The sequence below is a fragment of the Barbus barbus genome, assembly GCF_936440315.1.
Source record: "Barbus barbus genome assembly, chromosome: 32".
NCBI lineage: Eukaryota > Metazoa > Chordata > Actinopteri > Cypriniformes > Cyprinidae > Barbus > Barbus barbus.
Window position 1 is genome coordinate 13,810,488 of NC_136760.1, and position 22,685 is coordinate 13,833,172.

Below are 22,685 nucleotides of genomic sequence, written 5' to 3' on the forward strand. Positions count from 1 at the left end.
GGCTGAGACGGAGAATATTGCTTGAAACGTTGGGTAAATTATTGAATATATAAGGTAAGTGCAATTAGTCTGAATATTATTTCTTTTAAATTGTAATTTAGTCGTTTTGTTTGTGTCATGTTTTAATTTATTTTAAACTGGGTTATACTGGTATAGATATATGTAGTAATATTTATAAAATTATATTCACAACAGAAAATGCAATTCAATTTTAAAATGCTATATTTTCATTTTACAAGAATTTTTATTGGATGCTGAACAGAATTGAATACAAAAGCTTAAATGCATTCCCTGATTACAAAACTAAACTTATAATTGCTATAAAACTATGCAACTAGCATAAATGATGTTTTATAAATAACTGTTGTATCAGTTTACAGCACATAAACAATAACACAAATTATTGCATAAGCATACATTATTTTTCTTGTTCAATTAACTTTATTTACATAATCCACATGTACAAGGGTCAATGCAAACTAACCCCAAACAGACACACACACACCAACACACCAGATTTAGTGGCTAAATGTATCATTCAAGAGGTACAACAGCAACATAATGTTAACTCTTTAACAACAGAAGTCAGGTTAAGTATTGTACTTTATAAATTATTGAATAATAATAACTTATAGACAGTACATTAGTTTGCAGCATTGCTAGATCAAAATTGTTTGAATATTGTAAACTGCTTAAGTTAATACTATTTTGTACTCTCTACAGTAATGAAGAAACACAAAACTCCTTTGTTTTATTGTTGGGGTTTTGATTTCACATGCATGTTTGCTTATAAATATTATTTCTAGGAAATTTATTTCATAGGTCAGGTTGACTATTTTGCATGCAGTATCAAAGAAATAAAATATATAGCACACACGTGATAAAAACAACAGATTTTAAAGGTTTTAAAGATTTAAATGATTAATTTGTCAACTGTATTTTTTTCTGGCTCCTCTGAATGTGAACATCGAGAAAGAAAATATGCCCGCATACATCCATATTTCAATTCTGTACAGTTCACCATGATTATATGGTGATTGTCTATGAAGTTGCTTTGACTTGACTTAATTGACATGACACACAAGCACACAGACACGCTCACTGATAAGTTTCCACATTTGCATTCTGGCTTGTGCCACTCACACTCCTGATGTTTGAAGGGTAAACATGAGCTTTAATTTATCAGTCATCAGTGGACAGGAAACACACACACACACACACATACGGTCACATCAGAGGTCCAGCCATCATGTTTAAATTGTCTACATCTCTGCTTTGAATTATAACATCCAATAGAGCAAGAAGGACACTTACAGATATTACATAATGTAACTTGCCGTTGTTACCTACAGAATATTTTTACTTGATCTGACCATGTAAACCATCAAAATATACATACATAATTATTAATCAAACTGCTATACTTAAAATCCATTGTGATGTTTAGTGTACTTACATATGATAGTAACAGAATAGTAATAGTTTATTGTTATCTGTGGTCAGGCATATGTGGAAATGAATGAGTCGGAGAAGAACCCAAATCAGCAGAGCTATTGGCAGGAGATGGGCAGATGGGTGGGCTTTGAGGAGACCTATGATGTCGAAGCGGGCCGCTGGGGCCCGTCCCACATCTCCTACCTCACCTTCAAGAGCCTGGTGCAGATACGCAGGACAATGAACACGGGTGAGGAAATGCCTGTGAGGTCATTATGGGGTCAAACCTCAGCTCAGACTTGCTTTCAGTAGACTGCAAAGACTGTGTGTAGAAGCACCCAGACATTATATAACATTATATACCTCTGTACATTACAGTACATAATGCTTAATAGTTATTTATTTATTATTAGTTATTATATATTATTGGATATTTCCCTATACCATTCAAATATGTTGGGTTGTTAAGGCCTTTTTAATGTTTTTGAGTCTCTTATGCTCACCAGAGCTGCATTTATTTGATCAAAATGCAGTAAAAACAGTAATATTGTCAAATATTATTCCAATTTCAAAGAACTGTTTTCTGTTTAAATGTATTTTAAAGTGTAATTTATTCCTGTGATAGCAAAGCTGAATTTTCAGCATCATTACTCCAGTCTTCAGTGTCACATGATCCATCAGAAATCATTCAAATATGCAGATCTTTCTGCTTGAGACACATTTGTTATTATTATCAATTATCAATATCAATGATCAAAATCAGGATTATTTGGTGAATAAGAAGATCAAAAGAACAATTTATTTGAAAAAGTTTTTTGTAACAACAAATCTATGCATCGTTCTTTTTCTTTAAAAAAAAAAACTTACTGACCCCAAACTTTTACATAGTAAAGTATCTTCATTAAATAGTTTATAGATTGGACACACTTTTACTTTACCCAACATTTTTTACAGTAACTTTCAGAAGCATTAACAGAAGAATTATGTAAATGTGTGTTTGCTAATGACTTATTAATGAAAGTTGGGTCCCGGTCCTTTTCCGACAGGGTTCGCGTGGTTATTAGCTAGTGTGGAATGTGAGCAAAAATATAACTTCTCTTCACAGGCTCAGATGAGATGGTCATATATAGTTAGTGTCCTGAAAAACCAGCTCAACCTGAGTTCTTCAGCTGCGTCTTTAGTGTTTATGTTTACTGTTGTAAAGCTCAAGCTCACTCAGAGCCCCCTTCCTCTCTTTTGCCTTCCTCTCTCTATTGTCTTTTCTTTTTCTTTTTCTTTTCGATCAGGTTTAATGATGCTGGACAGAGAGGAGAAGACGCTCTCCAGTGTTATTGAGAAGATTGTGGATGCCCTGGTTAACAAAAAGGAGATTCAGCCAGGGGACAGAGATAAGGTTCTTCAAGCATTAATGCACAAACAGAGGTACTACACACACCACACATTTTGACATAAAATTACATACACACATGCATACATACATAGGCCTACATAAATCAAGGTGGACGTAATTGAAATGTTTTACGCCCTTTACTGAGCGAAAGCAGCATTGTTTTAACCATTGCACGTGCAGAACTTGTGTGTGTGGAATGTAATTTGAAACTCTGAATTTCTCCCCGCAATGGACAATAGGCCTACCGTTTATATATATTTTATATTGATATACAGATGTTGAAAACGTGTCTGAAAATAGAACATAGGGTAAGCTGCTGCGGGATGAAAATAAATTGTGCTTTATTGCATATTAACCCATTCAAATTAATTCATAAACCCTATAGCGGATTGCCTTTTTGTCAGATTGGTGTGCTATTTAATGCATTTGAGACCCGTTTTCCGCTTACGTTTCTGTCTCTGTAAATATTAGAAAGTATTTCAATTTTGTACAAAGGCTTGATCGTCCTGACATCAAGCAAGTCTCCATTAAACTTCACTCCTGTTAAACTAGACAGCACTGAAGAAGCGCCGGCACACACATGTGCGGAAAACAAACGGAGCGCAACAATTTTGACTAAAATAAAGGCTACATTTTGCTAAAGTATTTTAGATTCAAAAGTTCTCCCTTTTACAGCAGCATTAACTGCAGTACGAAGAGTGTTTTGCAGCCTGTTGCAGCATGACCGACATTATTAAGACAGAACTTGGGTGAATTCAGGTAAAGTGGGCCATTTAAGTTTGTTTGTACTGTGCTCAATGAGTTTGCACTTTCAGAGCATAACAATGGTTCTTAATTAAAGGGACACTACTTCTCTAAATGATAAAACAGTTTTGGTTGATGCAATATGATACTGGTGGGTCTAGTCATACCTCAAAGGAGCACTGTGTCATGGTGAAAGGTATAGAAAACCATTCGACATAGAATTTTAATTTCTAAATTATGAAGTTGCTCACTAGCCTAAATGGAAACAAATATTAGTGGGACAGGTCCTGCTGTTTTTGTTTCCACAGTTAACAGGGAATAATATACAAAGAACAAAATGTTTTAAAAATTGTTAATTTTCTTGTAAGGTGTTTAAATATTGCTGGCCCACTTTGGCTGAATGTGTTAGATAAATTGGGCCAGTGGGATTCAGTTAAAGTGGGCTGACCTTTAACCTTCATTAATTATACTCAAATTCATTAAATAAATTGACGTTCACTGGTTATTTTATAGTTGACACGTATAATTTCCTTTTTAGAAAACAGAAATTTGTCGGTGTCACAGAATGGTCCGTCTCCAGCGTCATCGCAATCACTTTCACTTGCACCTTGTAATTGATCACACGCACCTGCACCTCATCACCGTCATCAAGGAACACATAAAAGCACACACCTCAGCCACTAGTGTTGTTCGATCTCGTTGATGCAACGTGGACCTCCCGATCGTCTTCCAGACCTGTTGAGTATAACCGCTGAAATTCCGTACCTGTTTGTGCTTACCTCCTGTGCTCCTCTCCGTTGTCCTCCCATCTCTAGATCGTCCAACACTGTGGCTGATTCCTCCAGTCCTCCCGTGCATCTCGTTGTCTCTGCTCCTCGCTCCTGCGAACAAACGAAGCCACAGTCAGCCTCACGCCTAAGATCTCGCCGAACTCTCAAGACCTGCACTCACCTCCTATCACCAGCTCCACTAATCTTCTGCACGATTCCTGTCAATAAAGTCACTGTGTTAACGCTTACCTCTGTGTCCTGCAGCATATGTAACAGAAAATCGGACCAAAACGGAAGAGATGGAAGAGTTAGCACTCTTCATTAATCTGCCTGAAACCACCCAGGGACCCCTCGACTACGCACAGACTTTTGTGCCACTCGCCATCGCCAGCTCCTTAGATGGTGACACGCTCAAGACGCTGTTCCGGCTTGGGATCAGGCGCCATCAACCTCTGGAGCTCCCAGACACCACCGACACCACCGATCCCAGGTTGGAACCCAGTACGCGGCGATGAAGCTTCCGCTGCCCGAGACGTCGAAAGAGATGCTGCCACCCGTGGTGACATATAGGTGCCCACGAGCCCGGAAATGGGTTTCGAACAGCGCTGACCTGGGGGTGAAAATATTAGATCCATCTGTAACATCAGTCAGGTCAGCTCTGAGAATTTTTCCCCGTCATCCAAACCCTTCGCCTGAGAGTATGTCCAGCTCTCCTTCGTCTCCGCTGGTTCCGTCCAGCTCAACGTCTCCCGAGCGCCCTAGAGAATTCACGCTTCCCGATCCCCGAGAATCCAGTTCGAATCCAGTTCCGCCCATCTCCCTGAAGCCCCAATCCCCGAGAAGCCAGGAGTGCCGATCCCGAATCCAGTTCCCAGACCACGGCCAGGAGTGCCGATCCCGAACCTCGAGAATCCAGTTCTCAAGCCACGGCCAGGAGTGCCGATCCCAAACCCCGAGAATCCAGTTCTCAAGCCACGACCAGGAGTGCCAATCCTGAATCCAGTCCCCAGACCACGGCCAGGAGTGCCGATCCCGAATCCAGTTCTCAAGTCTCAGCCTGGAGTGCTGATCCCGAATCCCGAGAATCCAGTTCCCAGACCACGGCCGGGAGTGCCGATCCCGAACCTCGAGAATCCAGTTCTCAAGCCACGGCCAGGAGTGCCGATCCCAAACCCCGAGAATCCAGTTCTCAAGTCTCGGCCTGGAGTGCTGATCCCGAATCCCGAGAATCCAGTTCCCAGACCACGGCCGGGAGTGCCGATCCCGAACCTCGAGAATCCAGTTCTCAAGCCACGGCCAGGAGTGCCGATCCCAAACCCCGAGAATCCAGTTCTCAAGTCTCGGCCTGGAGTGCCGATCCCGAATCCCGAGAATCCAGTTGCCAGACCACGGTCAGGAGTGCCGATCCCGAAATTCGAGAATCCAGTTCTCAAACCACGGCCAGGAGTGCCGATCGCGAATCCGGAGAACCCAGTTCCCAGAGCCCGTGATGGTTCCCTACCGCTGCTGCATCCTGTTTTGATGTTGGGAAGGCCTCGACCCATTTGGACCACATATCCACCAACACCAAACGATATTTCTTTCCCTCACATGGGGACAGCTTGATGAAATCCATTTGTGGTGTCGGCTGGGATACCTGGGACATTTGTATACCTTTTGCCACATTGTGGGTGTTGCAAAATGACACATCTTTTACAAACTTTTGGAGCAAATGTTGTAAAACCCCTTTGTAAACCACAATTCTTTCATTTGTGTAACCATTCCCCCTTTCGATGCATGGTCTTTCCCATCAACTTAGCATAATGAGGAAAGAAGTGTCAAGGTAAATAAGGCTTGCCTTTACAGCTCATCCAGAAACCATCAGTCATTTTACAGCCAGACTGTCTCCACTTGGTCCTCTCTGCCTGTGAGGCAAAGGCCTGCATGCTCCGTAAAGAAGAGGAAATGTCTGGGTTATTTTCAGATAGCACAGTACACTGTGTCTTTTGTCTGCTCAGCCGCTACGGCCTTCGCTGCTGCGTCTCCTCTAGCATTTCCTGTGGATACAAAATCTTTGATATGGGTGTGTGCAGCACATTTACAATGCTGCTCTAGCAAAGCTGCCACCAGAGGAGCATTCATTATTGGGCGCCCATCTGACTTTAAAAATTTTCTGTGTTTCCACAGAAAATCATGCGTAACACCGAATGAGTAATGCAAATCGGTGTAAATTGTGACACATTTGGCTGCCATAAGTTTACATGCATCTGTTAATGCAACAAGCTCTGCTGCTTGTGCTGAATAATTTGCTGCCAATGAGCCAGACGCCACGACTTCAAATTCAGTTACTGCATATCCAACTTTATTCTGGCCTGTTTGTGGATCTTTGTAAGCTGAGCCATCCACAAAAAGGACATTTTCGCAGTTTTCGAGTGGTACGTCAGAAAGATCTGGATGCGGTGTACACACTTGTTCTAGCGCAGTTAGACAACAATTGTGCTCCTCCCCATCCTCCTGCGTCGGAAGGAGAGTAGCAGCGTTCAAGGTTGTGCATCGTCTAACAGTGATATTCGGCATATCAAGCAAGATAGTGTGGTATCGTAACCAACGAGCCATCGATAAATGCAACGTTTTCTGTTCCTGCAAGATCATGGACACAGTGTGTGGCACATTTAATATCAGGTCAGAGTAACCTACAAATTCTCTAGACGCCATTACGGCCTGTTCAGCAGCAGCCCTCAGACAGTGTGGCAGGCCTGCTGCAACTTTATCTAGTTTGCTGGAAAAATAGGCCACAGATCTCAATCGGTCTCCATGATTTTGCAGTAAAACAGAAGTCATAACCCCATTTTTCTCATCCACCACCTGAACAAAAGGCTTAGTCGGTACCGGTAGGCCCAAAGTTGGCACCTGAGACAGCTGAATTTTCATATTTGAAAATGTCTCTTCTGCCTCCTTATTCCAATCAATTTTGTCAGTTGACTTCAACCCCTTCCCTATTGTTAGGGCTCTCAGAGCCTGCTCAAGAATTGCATAATTTGGAATAAATGTTCGACAATATGGACACATTCCCAAAAATGAGAGCATTTGTTTCTTTGTAGTTGGTTTTGGAACATCTTTAATGCCTTATTCTTTTGTCAGACAGGGATTTGGTGTTTGGTGTGACATGACACAGAAATGTAACTTGTTGTTTCACAAACTGCAGTTTAGACAAGCTGACTTTGTGGCCCTCCCGAGCCAGATGCTGCAGGAGAGTCACAGTGTCCACCACACACGTGGCTTCATCACATGCGCAAAGACAAATATCATCCACGTACTGTAACAAAGCAGTTCCAGCTGTCAGGGTCAAAGGTTCCAGACTTCTCCTAAGTGCTTCGTTATAAAGAGTGGGGCTGTCACAGTACCCCTGGCCCATTCTCGTGAATGTATATCCTTTACTATCAAATTCAAATGCAAACCTGAATTGACTGTCTTTATCCACTGGCACACTAAAAAATGCATTAGCCAAATCTACCACTGAGAAGAATGTTGCATCTTGTGGTATTTGTGACAAAATCGTGTATGGATTTGGAACTGATGGAGCCCTTTGTCTGACAGCTGCATTTACTGCCTGTAAATCCTGCACAAAACGCCACTCCGTAGGTTGACCTTTGTCTCTTATCTTTTTCACAGGAAAAACTGGGGTCCTTACAGGGGAATCACTGCAATCTACAATTATGCCTTTTAAAAGAGAGTCAAAAACTGGTTTTATTCCCAGTACTGCCTCTCTTTTCAGGGGATATTGACGTTGACACGGCCTGTAATCAGATTTTGGGGTGATTACAATCGGTTCACATTTTTTAATCATTCCCACATCATACTTATGCTTTGCCCACAGCTCGGATGGCACATCTGCTAAAGCTGGGTGAATTTCTGAAGCGCAAATGTCTGCCATGCAGTGATTTCCCTTTGTGCTTTTGTCAATCAGTACCACTTCTCTCTCTACCTCAATTGCATGCTTGCACTCTGACATAAATGCTCCTAGACTCTCGCTGTTTCACACCAGCGCTTATCTCACACCAGTCTGTAGCATCAACACAGTTCTTCATAAATCCCCCCCATCTCAGCCCATGTCTGCTCTTTGGCCTTGGAGAGTGATAAGTGAGGCACAGATTCTGGCATTAGGAAAAAAGGAAGCTGTTTTGCTGTCAGGCTGACTGAAACAGCACACATATTTTCTGTCCAAAATATCTTCTCAAAATTCAGTTTCACCTTTTTCTCCCTCAAACCAGTCTTTTTCATACTGTTTGTCTAATTGCACTACGACATGTGACGTGCAATGTAAATTTTCAGGCAACATAATTTCTGTTAGATGGCTCAGTTTGTCTTTTAGCCAGTTCGCACATCATTTCAGCCTAATCATAATTTGTGATGTGCCATTCATATGCCCACTGAGGCTCTGCTTGCAAACAGCACCATTGGTCCCCCTGTTCTGCCACTCTGACACCCCAGGAGTCCGCAACTAGTATCAAATTTAGTTTGCATAACAGATCCCGACCCAAAATGGGCACAGGGCATTTTGGTGCATAAATGAATGCATGGTTCAGCACTCTACCCTCCTCTGTTTCACAATTTAGAGGCACTGTAAATCTTTCAAGAATCATATGCCTTGATGCAGAAGTAGACTCATTTGTTTTGTCTGATAATGACAGATGACATGGCAAGTCACATGGTCGTATAGATGACCTTGAAACCCCAGAATCAGCTAAAAACTCAATCATTACCCCCTCAACCAGCATGGAGTATTTAGGCATTTTCTTAAATGCTCCACTTTCATACATTAAACTATCAGAATTTTCATCATTCAAATCAGAATTACACAAAGAAACGCAAGCTTTTTCTTCATTGCAGAGAGCAGTATGTACATCAGTGTTTGTGTGTGTGTGGTTAAAGAATTTGTCACTTTCCTTTTTTCTTGTGCCGGCCGCTTGCCCTGGACCCCTCCCGTCTGCTCTCCATCTTCCTCTCCTCAGTCTGCTTCTTGATCTCGCTGGTTCTCTGGACAGTCCTTGGCCCAATGACCATCCTTCTTGCACAGTCTGCATTTGGTGCATTTTCTCACCTCATGATCATCGGTGTCACAGATCCAACAACCCCATTTTTCAAAGTTTCTTCCACCTTGTCTTTTTCCTCTTCCGCCTCCTTTCTGCTGATCTCGCTGAACAGAAGAGCCCCCCGGCCTCGATATAGCTTGCATTATGGCCAGCTGTAAATCTTTGTCAGTCTTTGCTTTAACTCTTTCTTTCTTTGCCATCTGCAGTTCTTCTGCGTGCAAAGCATGTGTCAACGCGGCAGACAGTCGTCCGTTTTTCCATTTCAATGCAGCTGGTTTTCACTGCTTGCGCAATCTCAGGTCTCAGTCCATTCAAAAACCAGCTCCTTCTCAGGCTGATTTCCAAGGTTGGCTGGTTCTGTTAATCCCCTGTGTTTGTTGAATATCTCATAGTCGATGATAATAATTTGAACAGACTCTTCTCTGTTCTGGCAGCAATTGCCAATCTTTGTGTCCACACTTGCTGGAAATGAGGTTTTTACACCTTCAGCCAGCTCCTCAATAGCTGTGCGGTATTCCAAGTTGTGTCGGTGTTCCCATTCGCACAAAGCCCCCAGTTTCACTGCTAGCAGCCTCCTCCGCTCGTGCATGGTGGGGCTGAATTCTTTGCAGAAGGTGACCAGTTCTGTGGAAAATCTGTCACCTGCTTCTTCCGGACTCGGCAAATGAGCCATCGCTTCTTTCATATCATTCACAGTCCATGGTCTTAAAACCATCATTCAATCATCGGAGCTGTTATACTCACATTTTCTTCTTTCACCGTTTGTCTGGTTTTTCTTTGTCGGGGGAGCCATCAGCATTCTCTCCTCTTCAGTTTCTTCGTGGGGGGTTTCAGGAATCATTTCAGGGTCTTCCTCTATTTCTTCTACTTGCGGTGCTGTTGGTCTCTTTGGTGGAGAGCAGTCGAGGTCAGGGTCCATTTTCAGGGCTTGCAGCTCAGCCACAGGATAGTGATGATAGGGCGGTGATGCATGTTTAGAGACAGAAACATCAGAGCGTTAGTAGGTCTATGTGATGCAGTTACTTTTTCTTCACATTTTTCATTTTCCTATTTCTTATCAGCTCTACATGCTAATTCTTTTTGCACCGCTCTTCTTTCCCTTTTATCTGCTTCTCCCATCCAACAATTCACCGTCTGCTTACATTTATCACATGTTCCACACAGCACCCTTTCTGCTTTTTGCTTCTCTCCTCAACTGATTCCTTTACTACCTTCAATCTTGTGACACTCAGTGTTCCCTCTTTTGGAAAATCATAATTAATTTCCCCACATCTTGCATGCATTTCTGGCCATATAATTTTCTCATTTGACAAAATACCGGTGTATCTTATTTAGTGAGTTTGCTCTGGGACTTCCCCATATTGGCTGTTTCTCCTCTGTGGACTTCTTTTCGGCGCCTATAATCTGTTAGACATCTCCAACAGATCCCATTTCTATCCCAAAATCGGACAGACGGAGCGCTCTCTACAGCTCCGATTAAACCTGCACAGTTTCAATTTCCCCTCTTAGAAATGTTAACTGCGTTGCGCGTGACCTCAATTTCTTGCCAATCACACCTCGTTGCCCAGTTTCAATTTCAACAACCAAATTTAGATTTATCTCTTACCAGAGAGTCCTGTTGCCACCTGGGTTCATTTGCAGATTCCAGTGGTGTCCCCTCTGCGCCCTGGTGGTCGGTCCCTGTCGTCCTTTCAAACCTAATCGGGGTTAGGGCTGGACTCTAAGTCCAGGATGTACGGTCACCGTCCGCTCTCAGGTCCAGAAGACACATCCAAGGAATCCCACATTGCGACACCAAATTGTCGAGGCAAATTAAAAATCACTTTTGTCTGTAAGAGACAAACTCACTCTTAGTCTTTTAAAGGTTTTATTCTTTGCAAAGAAGGTCAACAGTCATGCAGACACGCAGGTTGCTGCAGAGTGTGACAAAGAAGGAAGGGTCCGCCTCCACCTTATATCCACACTCCAGGCACTCAAGGTTACAAGCTCGCAGCTGTACTTTTCCATACTTGGTGAGGAAGTAAATACCATTCTACTATATCGTGCTCTAAAAGCCTATTTCCCTTACATTTAGGGCCCGAATAACCTTTCAGGTCAAACATACGTCACCCCCGTCTCCCACTCGTCTGGCTCTTAGCCCAACATCCTCTTACAGACCCTCCTTTTCATCCATACATCTTAGGCTAAAAGCCCCAGCCTCATTTCTTTCTACACAGCCATACCAAAAAAGGTTTTGCACTACATGTTCTCAAAAACATATGAAATCAAAAAATGAATTTTCTTCAACAGTACCGAATCATAATTTTTGTGCAGGCAACGTAGGTTACACTCCTATTGTCAAGTATGAAATACAAGAATACTTTTATATATAGTGTAACATTACCAACAGGTCCCACATTTCATGAAGTGTCTTTAGCTAAAAAGCCAGTTCACATTTAAAACCAAGAATTTTTTTTTTCTCTCTTTCCAGTCAGTCTGTAGAGACCCAGCCTCTGACTTCAGGCATGGAAATGGAGAAATTCTCTGTCACAGAGAAAGTGAGTTTTCTTGTTTTACCTGTTCTGAGCGTAACTTCGACATGTTCTCTATCATTTATTTTCTAATATAATAATACAATACAAATATAATTAAAAACATTAGTAATACAAAAACATCATTTAACATTTTTTGACTATATTCTCAACTGAAGAGTGACACAACTGGTACTGCAGAGGCCTCGATGGTGCTTGTAGGTGAGAATAACATCAATTTCAGATGACTATTTTAATGACAACACTGAGTTTAACCTTTTATAAGTCCAATTATATAATTTACATTGAAAAGTTTGATTTTCATGTGTTTCTGTTAGCAAGCATTGATTGTATTTTTTACAGTATAATGTGCTGGTTTGTGTGTAAGGTGCTCTGGAGTTCCTGGAGAGGCCTACGTTAGCGTTCGTGCGTCTACGGGATGCTGTGGTGCTGGAGTCTGCTCTGGAAACTCCCGTGCCTGTGCGGTTCATCTTCATCTTGATTGGCCCAACCACAGCTGACATGGACTATCATGAGTGTGGCCGAGCGATGGCAGCACTACTTGCTGACAAAGTAAGAGAACTGACAGGAAGAGCAAATCTGCCATCAATGCAACCATTATCTTTGCAGATCTATGCAAACTGCTCCCTTTAATTTATTTGCAACTTAGGTGTACTTTAAAGAGAGGATACTTTCATGATTGTTTCTTAACACACTTATCACACTTCTGGAATGGAAGTGGAATGTCTAATAATGCAACCATGTTAATTATTCATGCCCTAGTGCATGCTACAGTTAAAGAAATTTTGAACCACAAAACGATTTCAGCCTAACTTACGATAAAGGAAATTAAGAATAAACTTTACATTTTCAGATTTATTTTAAATATTTAACGTTTAAGCTGTTTCTGTTCTGTTTTTCCTACACCTGTCTTTCACAGGTATTTAACCAGGCAGCATTCCAGGCTCAGATTGACCGGGAGCTGACTGATGCTTTGGAAGACTTCGTGGACTGCTGCATTGTGATTCCACCCACTGAGATTCAGGACGAGTCCATGCTAACATCACTCATCCCCTTCCAGAAGAAACTACTGCAAGAGAGACTCCGTCCATCTAACCCCAAACTCCGCCTGGAGGTCAAACCTCGCAAACGTAAGGATGCATACAATACACACAATACGTGCTTAATATAATTATATAATAGCTGTATAAGTGAATTATACTTACGGCAGTTCTTCTGCTGCACATGCAATAGATCAGTATTTTTAGTTAACAATTGAACAGAAGTTTAAAAACTCAAGTGCTTCCTGGCAAATGCAAATTTCATGATGATAAATGTGTTAATTATGTAAGAGTAATAAAAAATATAACCACAATCAGATGACTGCTATTATTCAAAATTGAAATGCTAAATAATTATAGTATAAAAGTAGTGAATTGTTATCTTCCTGAAATAAATGGCTAGAAAGTCTCTTTGATACGGATGAAATTTGGCATGACCATTCTGGCTTTCTTGTGTACAAAATTTTAAGTTAAATGTAGTACTGTGGAAATATTGTCAATAGACCCTTAGACAACCGATACAACCAATAATTTCTTTGGCTCATATCTGGGAATTGACTCAGTGTAACAAGATCATTTTTGGCATGACTGCATCTAGATGATACATTTCAATTTTTGTGTAAATTGGACCTAAAGCTAGGACAAATTTGGAAAAGTAGATTTCAGGAAAATAAAAACTGGCAGAAATATTCCCCTAGCAAAAACTGAAAAGCTTGTGATTTCAGGAGTATTAAATATAAAATAGAGTGTTAAATATGAAATGAAATCTTGATTAAATTATTGATCATAACCAGGCACTGTATACACTTACAGTACAAAAAATAAATGAAAACATAAAATAAACTTGTGTACAAATCTAAATTAGCTCATTTCACACAGAAAAAAAAAATTACTAGAATAAATTCATTCTGCAACATTCAAGTATTTTTGTATGATGACACTACATTATAAAACTCCCAGGAAATCAATTTCCCCCTTTTTTTTTTTTTTTGGTGTGCTAGTTTCTTAATGGAAGCAAGACCGTAAAATACTCATATTAATATTGTTTGAAATAAGTGGAATAATGAGTCAAGTGGTCATTATCACAAAATAAACCCTTTCAAGTTGATACAAGTCCCTTCACTTTTGGGGTTTTAAGAAAAATCTCACTGGACACAAAAGCAAAGCACAGCCATCTAAAGCGAATCCATCTTCCCACAGCTTCAAAATCATCAGGACCCCCTCCAGCAGATCCACTAGCACGTACTGGTGTTCCATTCGGTGGTATGATTAGAGACATGAAGAGACGTTATAAATACTATGTCAGTGATATCACTGATGCTCTGAACGCTCAAGTTGTTGCTGCTATCGTCTTTATCTACTTTGCTGCTCTCTCACCAGCCATCACCTTTGGAGGTCTCCTTGGTAAGCATGTTTAGCCTAAAGAAGGCTTCGTTCACGCTGTACACCAATCCCATTTGTTTCCCAAATCTGATCTTTTTGACTGAGCATTCACACTGTCAGGTGGTCACTGTCACAATGTCAGTGTGGAAAGACATATAACTGGACGTTTCAGAGGATTTACTGTACTGTATCCATTTTTTCCACACTCATTCATTGAATGCCACACAGGGCACTATATTGTGAAAGAGTGAGCAGGTGATCGTTCGTTTAACATTACATGCACATCCCAAAAAAAACATTCAAATCCGATCGGACTTTTCAGAAAAAAAAGATTTTAATTTATGCTTTATGAAGAAAATGGTGTTGTAAAATTTTTAAATTCCAAACCTAGAAATTAAATTTGAAACACAAACTAGATCATAGAGGCCCGGTTTCACAGACAGGGAATAGACTAAGCCAGTATTAGGCCCTTGTTCAAGTAGTAAATAAATGTTTTATTAACATGCCTTAGAAGAAACATTACTGGTGCGCATCTTAAGAAAAAACAAAGGCACTGATATATTTTAAGATCAGTCAGTGCAAGTTTCTTTCAGTTAAAACAGCTCAGATTTACACTTCCGTCTGGGCCTTAAGCCTTGTCTGTAAAACCGTGGGAGAATAATCTAAATATTTCAACTTGACCAAAAAAATTTGGGGAAATGAATAAATCGCCTGCTATTTAAAAACACAAATCCATATAATATGCCAGAAAACAATTCAGTTTTGTTACATGTCTAAATATCTTTTCAATTCAAAGCAGCTAAATTTGACGAAAGATTTGAGGAGCCAATTGTCAAATATTAAATGTTTAGCTACTTTGTAATGAGTCCACTGAAGGCGAGTGTAGTGACGAACCCAAGTGCAGTTTATTTACAAACGTGAAATCCAAGATACAAACAAAATCCAAACAGACGACTTGACTTGAACAGACTTGACCAGAGACAGACTTGGCATGGCATGAACGGGCTAGACTCACCAACAAACAACAATATCCAGGGCAAGGCAAAAGAGTAATCCAAAATACAGGCGACAGTCAAGGCAGGCAGCAAACAACCATAAAACAAGAGAACAGTCCAACGTACAAAACATAGGCAAGGCAAGAAAGAGAAGAAAAGAGAGAGAGAAGAAAAAAAAAACCAAGACTATGAAAACGTTCAGGAGTGTCCTAATAACAGTGGAACAAAACTTCGCAAAGGCCTTCTTCTTCTTTGAACTTAATGGCGGTTGGCAAACCGGCTTTGGTGCATTTCCGCCACCTACTGGGGTGGAGTGTGAGGCAGTGATATAGAAGGAAATAAACCACGCACAGAGAGAAGGAGGGAAAAAAAAAAAAACACCTTTTCTTACTAAGATTAATTCCTACATTTCTTAAAATTACTACATCAATTAAATTCGTCTAATTAAATTGGTCTTTTTTTAAATACTCTAATAACGCTTTAATTATTGTTAAATTACCATCTAGCAAGCTCTTTAATGTTAACTCTTTGATTCCTGCTTTCTTAATTTCCTCCATAAGCTGAGATCTTTCTTCATTATAACCATAACAGTAGAGAAGAACATGCTCGACTGTTCGCAAACGCCTGTTTGGCATGGCCCTCTTTATATGGCTGCCAAACAGGAAGTCACCATAAAGGAAGCAGAGGGAGTGGTAACAGTCAGTACTTATGCAAGGGCTCCCTCTGCTGGTGTGGCGTTACATACTTGCATCTCGCACATCTCGTATTATTTCATACCTTAAAATGTAAGCACTGGAATTCATGTTTGCTGTCTGTGAATATTTAGATAAAAATGAAAAATTATAGCTTCAAGTTTTCAGATGAATAAACTTAGAAATCCAAATACAGATACATTTAATGATATAAAATATGGCACAAATACATTTAGTTAAATGACAGATTCAAATGTATTTATTTATTTTGGGTCACTTATCTAGTTCCACAACTTTTCATGCGGTTCATATGCATTATATACTTTTATTTGGCTCTCTTATGCTTTTCTCCACAGCTGATAAGGTGGAAAACATGATGGGTGTTTCAGAGCTGATGATCTCCACTTCAGTGCTGGGCATTATCTTCTGCCTGGTCGCTGCCCAACCTGTACTAGTTATCGGCTTTTCTGGACCACTGCTGGTGTTTGAAGAGGCCTTTTTTAATGTTAGTGTTTCTCTCTCTTTACAACATCTATTTGAATACAGCATCAACCTTGTGTAATTGCTGGTCAGTTTATTTAAATTCTCCCATCATGCTTTTCCTCCTGTCTGAAGTTCTGTAAGTCTCAGGGCATTGAGTACATCGTAGGCCGAGTGTGGGTTGGCGCTTGGCTGGTGGTCATTGTCGTGGTCATTGTTGCCTTTGAAGGAAGCTTCCTGGTCCGCTTCATTTCCCGCTTCACTCAAGAGATCTTTTCCATCCTCATCTCTCTCATCTTCATCTATGAGACCTTTGCCAAACTTGGCAGGGTAAACACCTTTTTATTTGTTATTTTAATGTGCATTCTATTGGGTGTTTAACATGCAACCTTTAGTGAACATTTGTATCATTTGACTTCATACGTTTTGCAACATTAATATTTTTTCAGGAATTTAGTTAAACAGAGACCATGATCAGCTGTTATCACACACAAAATGGAACATATAATTTAATTTATTTTATCAAAATGTATGCCTCCTAATAGTTTTTCAATAGTAATTCCTCTAATACAAAATTGTAGTAATTGATGGTGCTTGCTAAGGCAAATTAGCCTTAAATTGGACCAGCAATTGGGCTCTTTTGCCTTAGGCTATAGTAATAACCACCAAGCAATTTGTAACCACTCATAACACTATAGCAACTATTTAGCAATGAGTTTGCATGGACAAGCAATTTTCACAAAATAATAGTAGGAAAAATATCAAAAGATTTGTTTCCTAAACTCCAGTAGCTAACAGTAGCAAAGAGGCTGGTCAAAAGTGTATAATAATCAGCGAGATCTTTGAAGCTCACCAAGGCTATGTTTGATCAAAAATACAGTAAAATGTGAAATATTCTTGCAATTTAAAATACCTGTTTTCTGTTTTATATAATTTATTCCTGTGATGGCAAAGCTGAATTTTCAGCTGTTATTACTCCAGTCTTCAGTATCACATGAACCTACAGAAATCATTAAAATACTGATTTTGTGCTCCATTATTATTGGTGCTCAATTATTAATAGCTCTTATTATTAATGTTGCTAACAATTTTTGCTGCTTAATGATTGTGGAAACCATAAAACATCCTTTTCAGGATTCTTTGATTAGAAGAAAATTCAAAAGAACAGCACTTATCTGAAACGGAAAACATTTGTAAATGCCTTTACTGTCACTTTTGATCGATTTAGTGTGTCTGTTACGGGAGTGACGAGACGTGAGACGTGCGGATCCATTTGCGAAGCTTTATTAAAAGACGTGGTCATACAGGCAGGGTCGAGAGACGGCAAACAGGTATGGCAGAGACAAGACAGAGCAATCCGTGGAGCAAGCGTAGGTCAACGATCGGCGTACCAAATCCAGACAGGGCAAGGCAGAGAGAATAATCCAAAAACACGGGCAGGGTCAGACACGGCAAGATAAACCAGACAAGACTACTAAAGAAACGCTTTGTATGCAGACTAGGCTAACAATACTCGGCAGTGAGCAACAGCAAGTCCCAGACTTAAATAGTGTGATGGTGATTGTGAAATGGTGATCAGGTGTGGGCGAAATAGTGAACAGCTGTGCAAGTCATCAGTGCAATGGATTGTGGGAAATTGAGTCCAGTGTGCTGTGTAGTGTAAAAGTCCATGTGGTGAGCGGGTGACCTCTGGTGGTGAGTAAACTGAAGTGCATGGCCAGGATTCGTAACGGTGTCCTTGCTGAATAAAATTATTAATTTCTTTCTTACTCCTGAATGGTAGTGTATCATGGCTTCCACAAAAATATCAGACAGCAAAAACAGTATTGTTTTCAATATTGATAATAATAAGAAATATTTCTTGAGAACCAAATTAGCATTTATGTTACATTTAAAAAGTTCTCAAATAAAGTTATTTGAAATTGTAATAAAATTTAACTTTTTAATTAAAGCAGCCGTGGTTTATTTATTTTTTTTAAATGGAATTATTCCAAATTTTTGACCAGTAGTGTAGTCATTATGGTACTCACTCAAGACATTAATTTAATATACTACAATACTGTATAAAGTTTTCTCTCCATTTCATCCTTCATTCCAGGTTTTCAAAGAACACCCTCTTATCCTGAATTATGAGCATTTAAACAACACAGCTGAGGACCCTTGGCACTCAGCTGTCAGCTATCAGAGACTCCTGGACAATGTTACAGGCAATATGTCTGTCGTGAGGTCCGTTACACACCAGCCTTATCCCAACACAGCTCTTCTGTCCATGTGTCTCATGTTTGGCTGTTTCTCTATTGCATACTACTTACGCATGTTCAAGAATGGCAAATTCCTGCCAGGCAAGGTAAATAGTCTGTAGTAGATTGTAATCAAAATTTGACAAGCTGACTTTATTGCAGTCTTCATTGAGAAGGTTCCATTTGTGTAAAGAACTGAATGTTTGATGCATAGATTCGACGTTTGCTTGGTGACTTTGGAGTTCCCATTGCAATTTTCCTCATGGTGGCTATCGATATCAATATTGAGGATACATACACTCAGGTATGCTTGTAAATATTATATAATTCTAATAGGAAATTCTTTTAATTTGATGAGAATTAGATTCCTTGGCTGCCTTTTATAGACAAATGGCACTTTTAGGATACCAATTCAGATGCAGTCCTATAAAGTTACTGTCTTGACCTCTCTGACCTTTTGACTTGTCTCCCAGAAACTGGTGGTGCCTAAGGGTCTTCAGGTGTCCAACCCTAAGATGCGGGGATGGTTAATCAACCCTATGGGTGAACACAAGCCCTTCCCAATATGGATGATGTTCGCCTCTGTTGTCCCAGCTATGTTGGTCTTCATCCTCATCTTCCTAGAGTCTCAGATTACTACGTGAGTGATGTTTTCTGAAGGAAGATGACTGAAGGTTCTTTATTGGTATTGATGCTTCCATGAAGAATCCTTAACATCCTTGGAATCGTCCTATTGCACAAAATGTTCTTTATAGTGGAACAAAAATGTTTTTAAGAATCATAAAACGGTTCTTTGTGGAACCCAAAATGGTTGTTTTACCCCAGATAGGCCAATCAAAATATATTTACTATATTTTAAGTCAAATTTACAGTTATGTGGAGTACAGCTTGTTTCCGCCACAGGATGAAACATAAATTAAAAAAGGCAACTGTTACTTTTTATTGTTTTATCTTCTCTGAAATATATGCGCGTGAGATATAAACTCGCAATTTTGAGAAAAAAAAGTAGTAATTCTAAGATTAAAAGTTTTATTTTTTATTCTGTAGCAAAAAAAAGAACTGAATAGTGAGATGTAAAATCAGAATTATGAGGGGAAAAAAGTTAGTGGGATATAAACTTAGAATTGAGAGAAAAAAATCATAATTTTGCATTTATCTCTCAAGTATGACTTTTTTTTTTTTCTCAGAATTGCGAGTTCATCTCTTGCCTTTTTTTTTTTTTTTTTTTTTTTTTTATCCTGTATAAGATAACACAGCGTGGCAAAAATTGAAACAAACACATTCTCTTTGAATAATGATTTGATTTATCGGTAACACTTTAGGGACAAATTCTCACTAACAAGTTGCTTATTAGCACTATTATTAACATATTGGCTGTTTATTAGTACTTATAAAGCAAATATTCTGCATGACATTATTCTACTTCCCTAATCCTACCCAACACCTAAACTTAACTTCTTGTTACAGTGTAATTTGAAGTACATTTTTTTTTAAGTAAATTTAAGTACTGCGCAATATTATTTAACTACATGTACTTACTACGTGGTTGGGTTAGGATTAGAGTTGGGTTTAGGGTTACTTGCATTTAATTATGCAGAATTTATTGTTATTATAATATTAAGTACATGTAACGTGTAACAAGAACACCTTAAAATAAAATGTTACCCAACTACCTTACTATTAATAAGCAGCAAAATAGGAGTTTGTTGAGGCAAAAGTCGTAGCTAATGGTTTGTTAATAGTGAGAATTGGACTTTAGAGCAAAGTGTGGTCGATTTTATTTTTAATGATTTAATTTATAAACAAATCTCTTGTTTTTCAAGACTAATTGTGAGTAAACCAGAGAGAAAAATGGTCAAGGGTTCTGGCTTCCACATGGATCTTCTCATCCTGGTGAGCATGGGAGGTCTGAGTGCCATATTTGGCATTCCTTGGTTGAGTGCCGCAACTGTAAGATCCGTATCACACGCCAATGCCCTGACTGTCATGAGCAAGGGCCCAAAACCTGAGATTGAGAAGGTTCTGGAACAGAGAGTCAGTGGAGCAGTGGTGGCTTTGCTTGTTGGTATGTTGACAAACTTCTAAACTTCTCAACATGGTTCTCACAATACTGCGCTTTCTTATGGTACATTAACATCTTCATTGTCTATCCTTTTGCAGGTCTGTCCATTCTCATGGAGCCCATTCTAAAAATGATTCCTATTACAGCTCTGTTTGGAATCTTTCTCTACATGGGAATCACATCCCTCAGTGGGATTCAGCTTTGGGATCGAATGCTGCTCCTCCTTATTCCCAAAAAGTATCACCCAGATGAACCTTATGCTACAAAAGTATGTGTCTCTCAGTATTTCTCACATCATCCATTACTCTGTTGGAGTACATTGCATTTCAGTTTTCCTTCTTGTAAATGTTACATACTCGAGATTGGTTGCCTTTTGCATGTAAAACAAGGTCGCTGGTCTCCTGGTCCCTGTCTCCCTCTGCAGGTCAGCACCAATAGAATGCATGTTTTCACTGCAATCCAGATCGTGTGTCTGGCAATCCTGTGGATGGTGAAATCGAGCCCTGTGTCACTGGCTCTACCGTTCGTCCTGATACTCACCATCCCTCTGCGCATGTTCATGACTGGACAACTTTTCACTGAGCAAGAGATGAAATATGTAAGTGGCTCACTGACTGAGACAAAAGTTAATTGCAAGTTAAAGGCAAAGTTGCATCAATTGATTCTTCAAAATTCTTAAAAAAAACAAACAAATCAGTGTTTTGTGTTCCACTGAAAAAAATAATACCATACAGAGTTGTAAATGCACAAGGTTGAGTAAATGATAACAGCATCTTAATTTAAGAACTATCCATTAACATATCTAATTAATTTCCTTTACACTTTATATCTTCAATATAGCTTGACGGTGATGAGGCCAAGGCAACATTTGAAGAGGAGCCGGGAGTGGATGTGTATTCTGAAACACAGATGCCGTTATAGATCATTTTCCTGGAACAAACTAATTGTTCACAATCAGCTTTTTAGAGTGCATCCAGCATATAATTTCTTCTTCTTTTTTTTTTTTTTTTTTTCTTTTTTTTTTTTACAACTTCAGCCCCCTTTTAATGCAAGTTTTATCATTTTTGGTATGTGTGTGTGGGGTTTCTTTGTTAAAAATTTGGATGTACATTTAAAGTGCCTTTTATAACTTTTGCACTGACACTGATTAAGGTAGCCTACTGCATTATGAAAATGCACATAGGACCAGCTTGTCATAAAGATATGATATTGCTCTTGCATTATAAAGAAATAATTTGCATGAATACTTTTTAGGAGGAATATATCTCTTCATGTAAAGATGTGCTGTTGCCAAATCTACATCAAACAATATTATTTATTTTCCATGTTACAGGCAAATAAGACAAACAGCCAATGTGACATAAATGTGAAATATTTAAAATATATATATAATAAATTCTGAAAACATATGCCTGGTAGTTTGTTGTTTTGCTGTATTATCTCCATCACAAAATGATGTAACATAGCTTATTGGAGACTACAGTTACCTTAACATTTCAGACACAGCTCATCAACCAATAAATTGACCGCAATAAAATAAAAATGAAACTGCTCTTTTCGTATGGATTAGCCCTTTAACGATGTCCAGTTTGGTGGAATGGCCTTTCAACAGAGGGAAAGACATCTCTCAGGTTTCATTTAAAATAGGCCTATATTCATTGTGTTTTTCGAAAGTCTATTGTACGTGGTTTATAAAGACATGAGGATGATAGCCTACTGAAGAGAAGATTCACTAATTTCATCAAAAAACTGTACAGACTTATACTAAGGTTTATAACATGCTCCCCTATTTTTTTCAGATCGTTCCTTCGCTTATTGCCTACAAAACCTAATTAAGTAACAGTTCAAATGT

General features: G+C 39.3%; 1 protein-coding gene across 1 annotated transcript; it reads left to right on the plus strand.

Moving 5' to 3' along the window:
* Positions 1-22,363, plus strand: slc4a1b (solute carrier family 4 member 1b (Diego blood group)). The gene is made up of 17 exons (XM_079389756.1): positions 1-54; positions 1,504-1,684; positions 2,721-2,856; positions 11,881-11,947; positions 12,100-12,142; positions 12,309-12,493; positions 12,861-13,071; positions 14,182-14,385; positions 16,408-16,556; positions 16,667-16,861; positions 18,630-18,878; positions 18,986-19,075; positions 19,245-19,411; positions 20,595-20,836; positions 20,932-21,101; positions 21,258-21,431; positions 21,674-22,363. Exons 2-17 carry the CDS (start codon positions 1,516-1,518, stop codon positions 21,752-21,754), a joined length of 2,532 nt encoding a protein of 843 aa, XP_079245882.1. The 5' UTR covers positions 1-54; positions 1,504-1,515; the 3' UTR covers positions 21,755-22,363.
* The last annotated feature ends 322 nt before the right edge of the window (positions 22,364-22,685 follow it).